The sequence below is a fragment of the Pyrgilauda ruficollis genome, unplaced genomic scaffold, assembly GCF_017590135.1.
Source record: "Pyrgilauda ruficollis isolate IOZ18807 unplaced genomic scaffold, ASM1759013v1 scaffold1, whole genome shotgun sequence".
NCBI classification, from domain to species: domain Eukaryota; kingdom Metazoa; phylum Chordata; class Aves; order Passeriformes; family Passeridae; genus Pyrgilauda; species Pyrgilauda ruficollis.
The window spans coordinates 10,006,265-10,019,542 of record NW_024508100.1 but is presented as its reverse complement, the minus strand read 5'-3'; the positions used below and the strand labels follow the sequence as shown (position 1 = coordinate 10,019,542).

The 13,278-nt window shown below is 46.3% G+C and overlaps 1 protein-coding gene across 3 annotated transcripts in view; it reads right to left on the bottom strand.

Moving 5' to 3' along the window:
* Positions 1-5,265, bottom strand: part of CPEB2 (cytoplasmic polyadenylation element binding protein 2) — a 51,797-nt gene extending 46,532 nt beyond the window's left edge. For 2 of the 3 annotated variants that reach the window (XM_041475864.1, XM_041475950.1), the window contains exons 1-2: positions 3,236-5,061; positions 325-603 (exon numbers count right to left, since the gene is read on the bottom strand). In XM_041475864.1, coding sequence (XP_041331798.1) covers positions 325-603; positions 3,236-4,411 — 1,455 coding nt within the window. In that variant the 5' untranslated portion in view covers positions 4,412-5,061. The other variant, XM_041475788.1, reaches the window with a different exon arrangement.
* Between the last annotated feature and the right edge of the window lie 8,013 nt (positions 5,266-13,278).

The window sequence follows — 13,278 nt, the reverse complement described above, 5'->3', positions numbered from 1 at the left end:
GTTGAAAGGGATTTATAAGAATATAAGCATTACCATAGGCAGAAAATACTTGCTGGATTAAACATACTATGTTTTATTACTTCACCAGTGCCTACAGTTTGTATGTTTTTTGACAATCAATATTCTTATTCAACTGTGAGAATCATATATTGCTGAACACACTCAACACATGGGGATTAATTGAAATTCAAGACTAAAAATAATAGAGAAACACAATTTTCAAACCAAGTAGCAGGACTGCAACCACTGTTTAGTTCTCATTTAAAATGAATGAAGTAAAAATGCTATGCAAGACCATGAACACACCAGGTATACCATCCTTACCTGCAAAGGAAGGAGAGTATTACTGTTGGTGTCAGTTCGGAAAACATTATCTTCAATCCACGATTTTGGTGTCAGTGATGGAGTAGAGCGAGTAAATTTAGGAGGAGCTATGACATTACCAGAAAAGGGCTTCTTCAAAGGAGAGATCTGGTTCATAGTTCCTGGAATTCCCATGGTTCCAGTTCTACGATGGTCTCTGCCATGCATTCCTCCCCAGGATATATTTCCTGTGCTCCAGCCACTGCTCTGATTGCTCCAGGGTGACTGCTTCAGAAGAGGCTGAAAAAGAAAGATTAACTTCTATTACTCTGAAAATACTTGGAATTATTTTCTACATAAAAAAACCCAAACCCCAAAACAACCAACCACCAAGTAAGCAATGCACAGAGATTTCTATAAACCACTCTCTTCTGATAACATGTAAATTAGCTACTGAAGCAAAGGAAAACAGCTTCATTTAAAAAAAAGTCATTCCTACTCCCCCATATGTCTTCCCAAAAAACACTGCAGTACTTGTGCAGGCAACTTTGATTATCATTTTTATAATTATTATAATTTTAGCAACTGGTAGCATTTTTAAAGCTATGCAGAAGAATTCCAGGGTGTAAAACCAATTTCCAAAAAAAACCTTGAAACCCGTTTTTATCATACATTACTTGCTATTGTATGATGAGATCTCTGCAAAAGTAACAGCAAAATTTCAAATATATAAATTAAAAATTATTATTAAAATAGTATTTCTATTTCAACTGAGTAGTATTATTCCACTACATTGAGTAGAAATTTAAAAATTAAAATTCAAACGGCAGATTTAATCCCCCCCACTCCAGTATTTTGAATATCATTGTCTCAGTATTACCATATAAGAACAAAAAAAGAGCACTGACTACTGTGCAGAGGGAGCTACCTTAACATTTCCATTAAAATGCATTATTCTGAAGCCACTGCTCAAATGTTTCTGGAGTAATGAATGGAGTAATTTCTGGCGTAATGAATCTGTGGGATACAGCAGGGTGTACTACAGAATTTTTTTTATGATTTCTTCTCCTATCCAGATATGGTGCACCTTACACCTACCTAAATACACTTTTAAGTGCACTACATTCTCTAATATGAACATGGAAGCAGTTTTTAGAATGACGATTTGTAAAGGATTAAGTTTTTATTCGAAAGATAAAACTTCTACTAAAAAAGTGACCTATAGTGGCTGTCATATTACCAAGAGGTGGATCCACTGAGCATGACAGTGAAGAACTGTATTTATCTTTAGTAGTCTCAAATCTGACTGTTCTTGGAAACACTTTCCCTCAAACACTGAAATGGAGAGGGGGTGTGTGTGATGATTCTAAATTCAGTTCTGTGAAGTGAAAACACAGTACTTTTTATCTCTAAGCTTAGCTGCAAGCAACCCTCAACCTGCATTCTAATAACTTAAAAATTTAAAGCATGTCAATATGTTATGTATCAGGTAAAAGAGAACTTTCTGAAGACAGATAAAATTGTAACAACGCCTCCACCACCCTGACCCCCAGAAAACAAACCAAAAAACCATTAAAGCCACGCTTGGTCCAGTGATCAGGAAAACATCCTATTCTATATAATTATATATAATTACGCTGTAAAACTTGAATACTTGCTTTGGAATTTTGGGAGAGGCAAGCACTCTATTGTGAAACAAACCTTAAGAGATAATGCCAAATGCTAACAAGCCTCTAATATTGCTAGCTATGCCGTCATGGCACTGTTTAAGTATGCCCACAACTTGTAAGTGAGAGAAAATTCCTGTACACCTCACTGTTGGAGAATTGCTTGGAATTTGTTTGAAGAAGGTTATTATAAATGTTAAGGACAACTAGCTCCTAATCATAATGCATCGTAATCAGTTCTTCAACAGGCACACAATGTGAGATTCCAGTTCTGATACAACTGAATCGCCACTGGTTAAATCTGACTGGATTTAACACTAGAATGAAAAAAAAAAGAAGTAAGAGGAGGCCTATGTAATTTCAGCCTTTTATAAATAAGCAAATTATTGAGTAAAACGGGCTTGTAATACAACAGCTGGTAATATTAACACGGATTTTCTTCTCACTTATTTCTTACAATATTCTGTTCCAGGAAGAAACCTAAATTTCCATTTTAACACGGGATTGTTAAACCCTTTGATTAAAATCGGATTAAAATCGGTTACAGAACTTGAAACACTGCGCTGCCCTCAGATACACATTCAAGCAATGTCACTCAAAAGCCCTGAAAAGGCAGCACGGTGTCAACTTTCTCATGTGACCCCCCTCTCGGCGACCCGTGCCCGTCGGACCGAGCCCGCCCGGGGGCCGGCCCGCGGCTGGGGCAGGGGCTGCCCGGGGGGGCGGCGCTGGCCGGAGCTGTCAGACTCATTGTTCCGGGGACACTGCGCCCGCCGCGGGCGACTCGGGGGACAGGGGGAGCGTTTCACGGCGGAACTCCCAGACACCAACAGGAACGGTTGAGCTCTTCTTTTTTAAGGGCAAACCCTATTTTCTCGTCCCGAGTAAAACCCCGGCGTCTCTCAGGAGGCGACGCCGCACCAAGGAGGGCAGGAAGAGCCACCCCGGCACCTGCCACCCGGAACGGGCGGCGAGAGTGGCCGGGAGTGGGGCGGCTGCTGTCCACAGACCCCTCCGGCCCGACCCCTCCGGCCGCCCGGCGCCGCACCGGGCGGGGGGCGCAGGTGCCCTCCCTCCCGCCGGGCCGGCCCCGCCCTGCCGCGGTCCCGCCGGGCTGTCACCGCCGCGCAGCCTCGCCCGGCGCCGGCGACAGCGAAGCTGCCCGGTTCCCGCGGCCGGCCAACCGAGGACAGCGGAGCCTCCGTCCCTTCCCCGCGTCCCCCTTCCCCGCCCCGGGGCTCCCCGCCGCGGCCGCCGCCCGGTACCTGGTGGTGGTTGTAGGAGTTTCTCTGCTGCAGGAAGGCGGCGGCGGCGGCCGCCGCCTGGTGTTGGTGCTGGAGCTGGGGGCTCACAGGGGATCTCCGGTTCTGCTGTTGCTGCTGCTGCTGCTGCTGAGGTAAATTCATCTGCGGCGGCGGCGGGGGGGCGGCGGCCGAGAAGGGGCTGCTGAAGGGCCCGGCGCAGGGGTTGTGAGGAGACACCGGCGAGAAGCTCTGGAAGAAAGCGGGGTTGATCGATGACGGGATCCCCGGGTAGAAGCTGGTCTCGGACTCCGGGCTCGGGGGTGGCATCGCGCTGATTTGCCCGCCGCCGCCGCTGGAGACCGGAGGCTGCTGCGTCTGCTGCGGAGGCGGCGACGAGGTCTGCACCGACCAGGGGGTGCCGAAGCCGGGCAGCGGCGGAGGAGGAGGGGAAGCCGCCGAGGAGGAGCCGCCCCCGCTCTGGTGATGGGGGCTGGGGATCTCCGGGCTCTGCAGGCTGCTGAAGCCAGAGCCGAGCCCGCCGGGCAGGAGGTTCCCGGGGCTGCCCAGTAAGTGGCTGTTCGGGGGGGACTCCATGGGGGGCAGCTTGGCTCTCGCCTGCAGATGAGGAGACGAAGGCGGATTCACGCAGGAGGCGGCGGCCACCCCCACATTGGGGTCCGCGGACGCCGATCCCCCCGGGCAGGAAGGGGCGAGCCGCTCCAAACCCCCCCTGTCCGCGCCGCCCTGGTGCTCGGCGGGGCCCACGGGCCGGTGCTGCGAGTGATCCCCCGTCCGCGGCGGCTCCGGGGGCTGAGCGCTGAGGAGCTGGAGCTGCTGCTGTTGCCTGTGCTCCTGCTGCTGGTACTTGTCAGTGGGGTGGCTGAACTGCTGCTGCTGCTGAGGGGGGTGGTGATGATAGTCTGGGGGGTGGTGGTTATTCAGGGGGTGGCTGCTGCCGAGCTGGGCTGGGCTGCTGAGCTGCTGCTTAAACTCTTTCCTCTTCTGGCTCAGCTGAGGAGGCGGCGGCTGTGGTTGCTGCGCTTGCTGCTTGTTTAAATCCTGGTGGGGGCTGAGACAGGGTTTAAAGTCAGAGGAGGGGTGGCCGAGAGGGGGGTGTCCCGACGCGAGGCTGCTGCCCAGCCTCTCGCTGCCTGGCTGCTGCTGCTGTGTCACCCCCAGGAGCAGCTCATCCTGCATGTTTTGATGATGCGCAGCAGCGACCGCTGAGGGGAAACAGGGAGGGCAGCGGCGTCCCGGCTGCCGGACGAACCGGCTACAGCGGGCGGCAAGGGGCAGGAGGAATGAGGCGAGGCGGCGGCGGCCGCTCCGGGGAGGGGAAGGACCCGGCGGTGGGCAGGGGCTGAGGTGGCCGTCGGCGGGAGCTCCCCTGACACCGGCTCGGCGCAGAGGTGAACCCCCACCTCAGCACACTAAAGAGACAAAGATAATTAATAATCTTTGTGGCGAAGTGTTGGGGGGCGGGGGGAGAGTTTAAATACCCGCCTATCGCAAACCACTATGTAAGTCCCAAAATAGCTTATTTATAGAATAAAGCTCTCTTCTTTCCCATCAACGCCACTGTACTGCTTTAAAAATATCGCAGCTTGTTGATACAAGCCCATTTTTATCGGAGATTTCTTTTTCCTTTTCGTTTACTGGCACCCCCAGTAAGGCGGCCCTTCCCGCCTGCAGTCGCACCCACAGGGATCCACTAGATCAGGAATTCGCCCGGACAGGTCACTGCCCCCGGACAGAAACTCCTCCGTCCGACCCCCCCAGCCGCCACACCGCAACGCAGGGGGACAGCGGGGCATTCCCGGGCCTGGCACTGGCGGGGAGGGAAGGAGGGGAGGCCGCCGGTACCTCCACAGGGCAGGCGACCCGGTGTCCTCAGCGAGGCTCCTGCCGCCCCCCGGCCGCCCCCGCCCCGCTGCCGGCTCGGAGCCGCCGCGGCGCCCTTAAGAGCGCCGGAACATCCGTCACACTGACGTCACAGGCACCGCCCCAGCCCGGCGGACCCCGGTAATGAGCCTGTGGGCCTGCCCCGCCATGAATAATACATCAGGCCGGGAGCCCGCCCCCCTGGGCCCACGAGCCGGGTGGGTGCTACCACTTCAGCCAGAGGGAGGTGCCAGCCCTCTGGACCGCTTGGGCAAGGAAGGTTCTCATTGGGCTTTGACGACCTTTCTATCATCAAGCGAGAAACACCTCAAATAAAGATTTTACTTCGTTTGCGGCTGCGGCTGCGATCGGCTTTTATCCCAACAGACTGGGCAGGAACAGCCGTGACGCCGCTTTCTCCTGCCGCCTGTGATCCCGTCAAGCGCTCACTCGGGGCGGGGGAGAGGGCGGTCTCCCCGCCCCTTCGCCTCGCGCGCCGCTTATTTGCATTGACGCACGACCGCGAGCCACAGGCGGGGCGGGGCAGGGGGTGGAGCGCAAGCGCGGGGGCACGAGACGGGCCGGGTGTCAAGGCCCCGCCCAGCTCCGGTCCGGCCCCGCCCCCCGGCGCGGGTGCGGCGTGCGCCGTGTGCCCGTGGCCCCTGTGGGATCGGGCTGCGGGAAGCGCCCTGTCCCTGCCCCTGTCCCTGCCCCTGCCCCTGTCCCTGCCCCTGTGCCGTGCGGCACTGCAGCGTCCAGAGCTCCCGCGGAAACATGGACTTGTCACCCCTTCCTCGCCACACACACGGGCCCTGCCAGCCAACCTTGTTTGTTGGGCACCTCAGAGATCCACGGGAGCTCGGGCGGAACCCGTGCTGAGGCGTGGTGGCACGGGGTGGTGGCTTCTGAAGTACTCCGGTTTTACCCTTTCCGTACAGTGGAAGCACAGTTCTTGGCAGCTGTTCAATGCAAACAAATTAACACTTTGGCTCGTACAGATGCAACGTTGATGTCAGTGTATATGTCCCTGAAAAGACTAGAGCCAGCAGCCTCTCTTCGTGCTCTGGGAAGGCTGTAGCTCAGCAGTGAGAGAATTCATACAGGGCTGTTGAATGTGTGAGTACTTGGGGAAAGTGTCATTATCTGCTTGACCTGTTGAACTTTTCTCTAGGCATCTGTCCATGCCCACTATCAGTGACTGGATAGCTTCATTCCTCCTGTGCCATGGACCTTTGGTCTGACCCAGTGTAACAATTGTTTTTTCTTAAATGTGTGTATATTTTCTATACGCATATAAAACATAGAGGGGAGAAAATTGTTTTAGCATTTCCAGTCATTTCTGATATGGTTGTGAACCTGTGTGGATATATATTGGAGAATCCCTGCTATCTTGCAGGGTCAATATCCAAATACATTTGCAGCATTGAAGAATAATTGATACATGTTTATCGTTGCTGTATTATGGTATAGCACTCCAGAATTACTTGTTGTATTGGCATTTGTTTCAAGAATTTGGCCATCTTACGAGGGCTAAAAAATCCAGAGTGCAGACCAAGGCCTTATGGATGGTCGCATGCTGAGTAAACGTTGCAGGCCGAGTACTGGCTCCTCTCTGAAGAGTGAATTGCTTCACAGCGCAGTTCTCATAAACACTAGTTTGGTGAGCTGCAGAACTGGTAGCATCTGGCTTCCCTTTGTATTCCTGTCATACACCTGACATTGAGTTGTGTGCAAGCCTGAACAGAAGTTGTCCTCTACCTGGGGCGTTCTCAGGCAATGTCTAACAACAGTGGATGCAGTGCTGCACTGCACTCTCCTATATAACCAGCTCCTATTTCTGCAAAGTGTGTAGGAACTCATTCAATTGAGTTTTTTTTTTGTAAGCAGTCAGCTTTCCTGTCCTTCACCTTTAAATCAAGCCTGAATTCTAGCAATTCTTCCTTCAAAACAGCTGTCTTGGCATATGCAAGTATTTTTTAAATTGATTGAAAGACAAGAGTGCTCACATCCTTCATGACAGCTTATCTCTGGCATGGTAGCCAGTCACCCCAGTTGCGTGTGTTTGTTAAGTCAACTTTCACGGAGTGAAGATCATCTATTTTTAACCATGTAAAAAGTAAGTGTCCACTCTGCATTAGCTGCCTAATGTTCCACAAACACAAGGCAGGTGCTATCAAAGGATGATTCATCCCCCAGCAAAGGTACTTTTAGAGAGAGAAACCTGATCTCTCTCTCTCTGTTGATTATGAGGAAAGGTTTTGGCTGTCTTGCTGCAGAATCCAGTAGGTCTTTGGTGGTCCCTGGTCTTGTGGCACGCACTACTTGACTCTAATACAAGCAAGAGCACTTTTACCCAATCAAACCAAGCATCCTGCAGGCTCTTCTGCCTCAGATACAAAACCCCTTGTTGTGTGCTGAGGCCTCAAGTTCTGGCTTCTCCTCCGCCAAGTCATCTCTTACCTGGCACCTTGGTGCCATCAAGAAGTGCTGAGGCCTGTCCTTGGCAGTTTGTTTTCTCTCTCCAGTCTCCAGTTTCTTGATTTTGGACAATTTGGCCTTTACACCATCTTCCGTTAATGTTTTTCTCTCCCTTGTAATCTCTTGATTCTTTCCTGCTTTCTTTTATCTTAGCTTTTCTAGAGAAGGCTTGAGAGCCTTTTTGGAATTGGACTAGTTGGAAGGTAATATTTTCTGAAAATAAATGCCTAAACAAATGTGTAAGAACAAGCTAAGTGTGTGTTATGCTTCCTTCAGGTACCTCACCTCTTTGCAACACAGGAACTCCCAAAATGTGCCTTTCCAGACCTCAGGGTTACTGAGAGTCTTGGACTACATGTTCCCTGATGGCTACTGAAGCGAGACTGCCTGAAGAGGGGAGCATGCTGGCAGAGCCATGCCTCACCTGAGTGACTTGAAGAAGCAAGAGAGTCATGAGCTGGAAAGAGTTCCTTAGACTAGACAAATGCCAAGCCATATGCAATATCACTATACATAATATGTAAATTGAAAAAAACAGATGTTGCAAAGCAAGCTGTCAGTATGGTAGAACCAAATATACATAAGTTATTGTTTTTGCAGCCATTTATCAACCTGCTTCTGTATATTCATTCCAAGAAATGTGCCAGACATTGACTTCACCTGGGAAACCTGTGGTAGAGCTGGGGCTGACAGCTCTCCTGGATTTGTTGGTGCCTGAAAGACACTGATCATATTATCTGGTGTTCTGCACCATGCAGTGGGTGTTAAATTTTGTGTGATGAGTTTAACCAGCAGTGCTACAGAATGGGAAGTATAAGGGCAAATCACATTAACCTATGTAAAATAACTATAACTGTATAAAGACAAAATAAACTGTAAGGGTTACAGAGCAGCTCCTCTGGCTGCCATTTGGGTGACATGAAAGAGATCATCAAGGTAGTGGTTTTGCCCCTGAGTGGTTATCATCTCTTCTAGAAATTGCCATGCACAGCTTAAGTTCTTTCCTTTTATAAACCCAGGAGAATTGCATCTTCTATTGACTAGTGTTAGGAGTAGGATATTATTATATGAGAAAGGATTTTGGCTCACTGTTCTTTTTTTTTGGTTGAACAATAAAACCTTTAGCAGTTATAAGAACTGAATGGGATTGTACTGAGATGCTGTGCACTTCAGAGTGGTCTGTGGGTTTAGCTCCTTTAAAAAGGTCTGTCTTCTTTTGTGGGGTAGGATTCATACTTTGTAATGCTCACACACCATAAGTCATGAATATGGTATGTAGATATGGTATGTAGACTTGATATGTTCACAGAGCTATTTCAGCACTTCCTCATTTTGTAAATGGACACACACACTAGAATATCAGGAGCCTAATATATGCAAAACAAAATAGCTCTGACCAATGGTAGAATCTGCTCTTTCCCTCCTATTAGCTAGTTGGAAAATCACCATGCCTGTGATTTTGAATATGGGTAGCAATTAGATGTGCACATTAGAAGTATCTTTGCTTTCATTACAATACTAAACACAGCTTTTTTATGATTTTTTTGCATGTTACAGTTAAAAGTAAGTGTTACAGATAGTACTGACTTTAAAAAACCTTTTGATGATTGTCTCAGCATAGTAGAGACTTATTGCCTGCTTGTAATGCAACAAGTTGTTCTTTCCACAGCTCCACAGCCCACAATATTTATAGGCCTTTCACCATTTGCAATGATTTATCACTCCATTTGACCTCTTTTCCAAGGCTATACAGCCACCACCAAAAAAAAAAAAAAAAAATCTGTTTCTTGTTTTCTCTTGCGGTTTCACCATTCCTTCTTGTTTTTCATAACTACTTCTTTTCCTAGGGTCTTTGTTAGCCCTCTCTATTTAGGTAGCTGTGTCTGTCCTGCAGTGCTTGCAAGGGTTCTGCTAAAGATCTGCTCAATCCTCCCTGGGATCAGGCTGTTTAGGGAAATACACGGTCTGCTGTCCTGAGGTCTGTGACATGTGCCTGCTTTGTTGCTCAGCCTAAACTGTGACATGGGCTTACATATGCATTCCAGGAACAGCACATTGTTCTAACTGGTAACAAAATACACGATTCACATGCTTTTGCTAGAGCTGCTTCCTCTTAACCCTAAAGCTGACTTTTTGTTAATGACATTTTCCTCCCATGGAAACATGGTAAACAGTCTGGGACTGCAGGTTATTCATATATAAAAGCAGATGATGAGGTTTGACATTTCACAGGAAAGAGAGGTCTGAAGATTTATAACAATGTGCTTCATTCACTGTTCTGTTCTTGATTTTTTAAAACTCTGAAAATAATAGTCATGCACCCTTAGGAAGGAGGTAGGGGAGTTTTTTCAGCAGTGAACAGACTGTTAAGTTACAGTAGTTTACCTTTTCTCCTGGTGATTTTTCTCATCAAAAAAAATAAAATTACCAGCTATAACAAAACTGGATAAAAAACCGTTTCTTAGATCACTGTGTGTTGAAATGAAATTAAAAGCAGTGGGAAAAATTAATACCAGCAATTGAAATAGTTTGCTTTGTTCTCTTATTCCCACCCTCATGTTGTGTTTTTGTTCGTTTGTTTTTAAGGTTAAAAATCTTAAAATTCACAGGAGAAGGGCAGCTTTCTTGCTTTTTTCAAAGTCTGACTTCCATCATGAAAGACTGCTAATTGAAGGATATAGGTTCTAGTCACAAGAATGCAAAGCAGTGATCTATTCTGTTTTTTCGCCTTTGTGCCCTGGAGTTTAACCAGCACATTAGACTAATATTCTCTTGCTTGCTAGTGGCAGTTTCTGTTTCTTTTTTGTTTTGGTTTTTTTTGGTAGTGGAAGTCATTAGACTTTCTCCCAAGAGAGTCACTGCCAAAGTAAACAAACATCTTCATGAAAGGAAAATAATGTCTAGAGTATTCAAAATTCTATGTTTTACAGACGAGTATTTGTGGCAACCAACTAGTGAATTAAAGTGAATGAAATCCTATTTCTATTTTGCTACTTTTTCTGTGCTAATTGAATGTGGCAATTTCTGCTAGCTTCTCAGCTCTGCAGTGCAAGTACTGGATGCTAGTTATAATTTAGGGTGAAGAAAAATATGAGATTAAACTCGGTTTAGAAAAAAGATTTTATTTTTTATTTTTTATTTTTTATGGTTGGGAATTGAACAGTGCATGTAAACCTCCAAGGATTTGCTGTTGTTTCTAAAATGTTCTGCATGTGGTTGGCAAGAACAACAAGGAGAGAGGAAAGTTCAGCTAAAAAATTCATAAAGGCTGTCTGGTGGAATGCATTACAATCATCTGTATACCTCCATGCTCTTATCCCTCTGAACTGATAATTTTTAGCTGAGATGAAACGTTCTGACGAACAGGAGGCTGGCAGATTTGCAGCATAGATTGTTTGAAGGTTTAAATACTGTGACTATCTCAGCTTACTGTAAGTCTGTAGATATAATGTAAGCTGGAGTTGCTGAAGTGATAGAATGGCTCATGTGAACAGCCAAATAAACCTGTGAAGAGCTTATTTTGTGTACTGCAGAATTCTGCACTCTTGCTCTATCTTTCTACAGGGTAGCAATAAGTCACCAGTGGAGCAGAGGCACTTCAAATTTGTTGACGATGAGACCATATCTGGTTCTTTGTTTAGGCAGTGGCTTTCACAAAGGGCACCAGTGCTAACTGGGAACTGCTGCCAACACCATCATATGTTTCTTGACAAATGCAAAGTGTTCAAAAAGTTGGCACTACAAAATAGAGATACTGTCAATCTTTGTTTAATTCTCAAAATGGCTTTTAAGCTTTTAAAGCTTGTGTTGTTGCTGGTGCACTTGCATATCAGATAATGTTTTTGACAGCCCTTATAATATGGCTGGTTAATTTGGTCACATTACTAGAACAAAATTCTATGAGTGCTAAGATTTCACTGCTGGTTTTTCCTATGTGCTGTGAGGAGAAGAAGGGTTTGTGCAGCAGTGTGTGCTACTATAGCCAGAACACAGTATTTTCTCATCTCCTTTTCTATGCACTGTGCAGATGCAGCTGCCACTATTTACCAAACATGAAGGTGTTGTTCACAGCTCTGTGAGTAAGTTTGGGTTCTGCTTTACAGAATGCAGGAGAGATCTCTACTAGTTGCACAAATGTTCAGCCTATATTTATGTACCTGAATATTGTGGTGTAGGAGGCAAATTGAAATTTTAAGGTATTATTTCAGTGATCATTGGCTAGGTCTCCAGAAGCTCATGGAACTGGATTGTGCTAGGAATAACTGCGTGGTGCTTCCAGTGATAGAATCTGTTCTGAAGGGTGACTCTGGTGTGACTGCATGTAGATGAGGTAGGAGACCCAAGGAAACTGGAAATTTTTGGGCAAGGAGGCTTTGAAGTAGCATTCATTGAGTCCTGTAGGTAGCCCTGATCCTGAGATGCAGCAGAGGAAGCAAGTACGTGTCTGTAGCTAGTAGGTCTGCCCCTCTGGAGGAGTGTACAAATCATGTAGCATCTGAAGCAGAAGGACTATATGTTTGTATCTCAGCAAGCTATTAAAAAGTGCTTTAAATTGCTACAAGAAAATTTATTAAAGCTTACTTACTAAACTCAAAAAAGTAATAGAGGAACAGATTCCCCTTCTGAACCATAGCATCTGCATTGTATGAAAACCAAAGGCAACCTATCTGATTTATATGTAAAAATACATTCTCTTGTACTTGACCTTATTTTCTCTTTGAGTGTAAGATGGATGCTCACTAATTTTACACCACCACCCACTGTTTCAGTAAAATTATTTTCAACAGATTCTGCAAGAAATTTGCTGCTTTAATTAATATGGAATTATCTCAGAAATTACTACTGCAGACTCTTCAGATTTACCATAGAACTAAAATTAGTCAGTCTAGAGCTGAAGAAGCACAGATTAAAATTAAAAAATACATTAACCATATAATTGTGAGTAATTATGATGATATATCCAGTAGTCAAGGTGGGGTCAGCGGCTGCGGGCCGGCCGCAGGGGTATCAGAGTTTAGCTAGTCAGGAGCCACCAGCCTGCTTGAAGGGTAGGATGATGTCTTTCCCATTTGCTGAGGGCATGCAGCATCTTTTAGGAAATGCTCCATCACCCATGGCTGGAATGATGAGACTTGTCCAATGATGAGACTGTCCCTCTGGGAGGGAAAAGGGGCAGGCCTGCAGTGCAGAATTGAACTCAGCTCGGCCATACAGCAAATGAAGGCTCTCTCAACACTTGGCTGGTTTTAGTCATGTCCCAGCTGCCTTCCCCACCCCCGGCTTTTTTGTTTGTTTTTTAACCTACTAAGTTATATTTCTGAACAGTGCAGTGACTGCGCTGAAGCTTTCACTTATTTTCGTGTGGGTCTCCCTCCTCCTAAATATGCCTAGCTCTAGCTGGGACTCAGAAACAAGAAATCTTGAGTTCTCCCACAATAATTTACATGTCTGATCTGATGATGAATTGTAAATCAATGTTAAGCCTCATGACTTTTGAACGTTCATGCAATTATGATACAAAGACATTGAAAAGCAATATGCTAATTTTGCCCCATATATTTTGGTTACTAAAGGTCATAATATCCACATGATTATTTCTTAATGCTCATGTATAACATGGTTAATAATTGTAAAGAAAAGAAATCAAAGAAAAAATCTTTGCCAAGAAACTATGCAAAACCTATTAGAATATTAATGTTAAAATA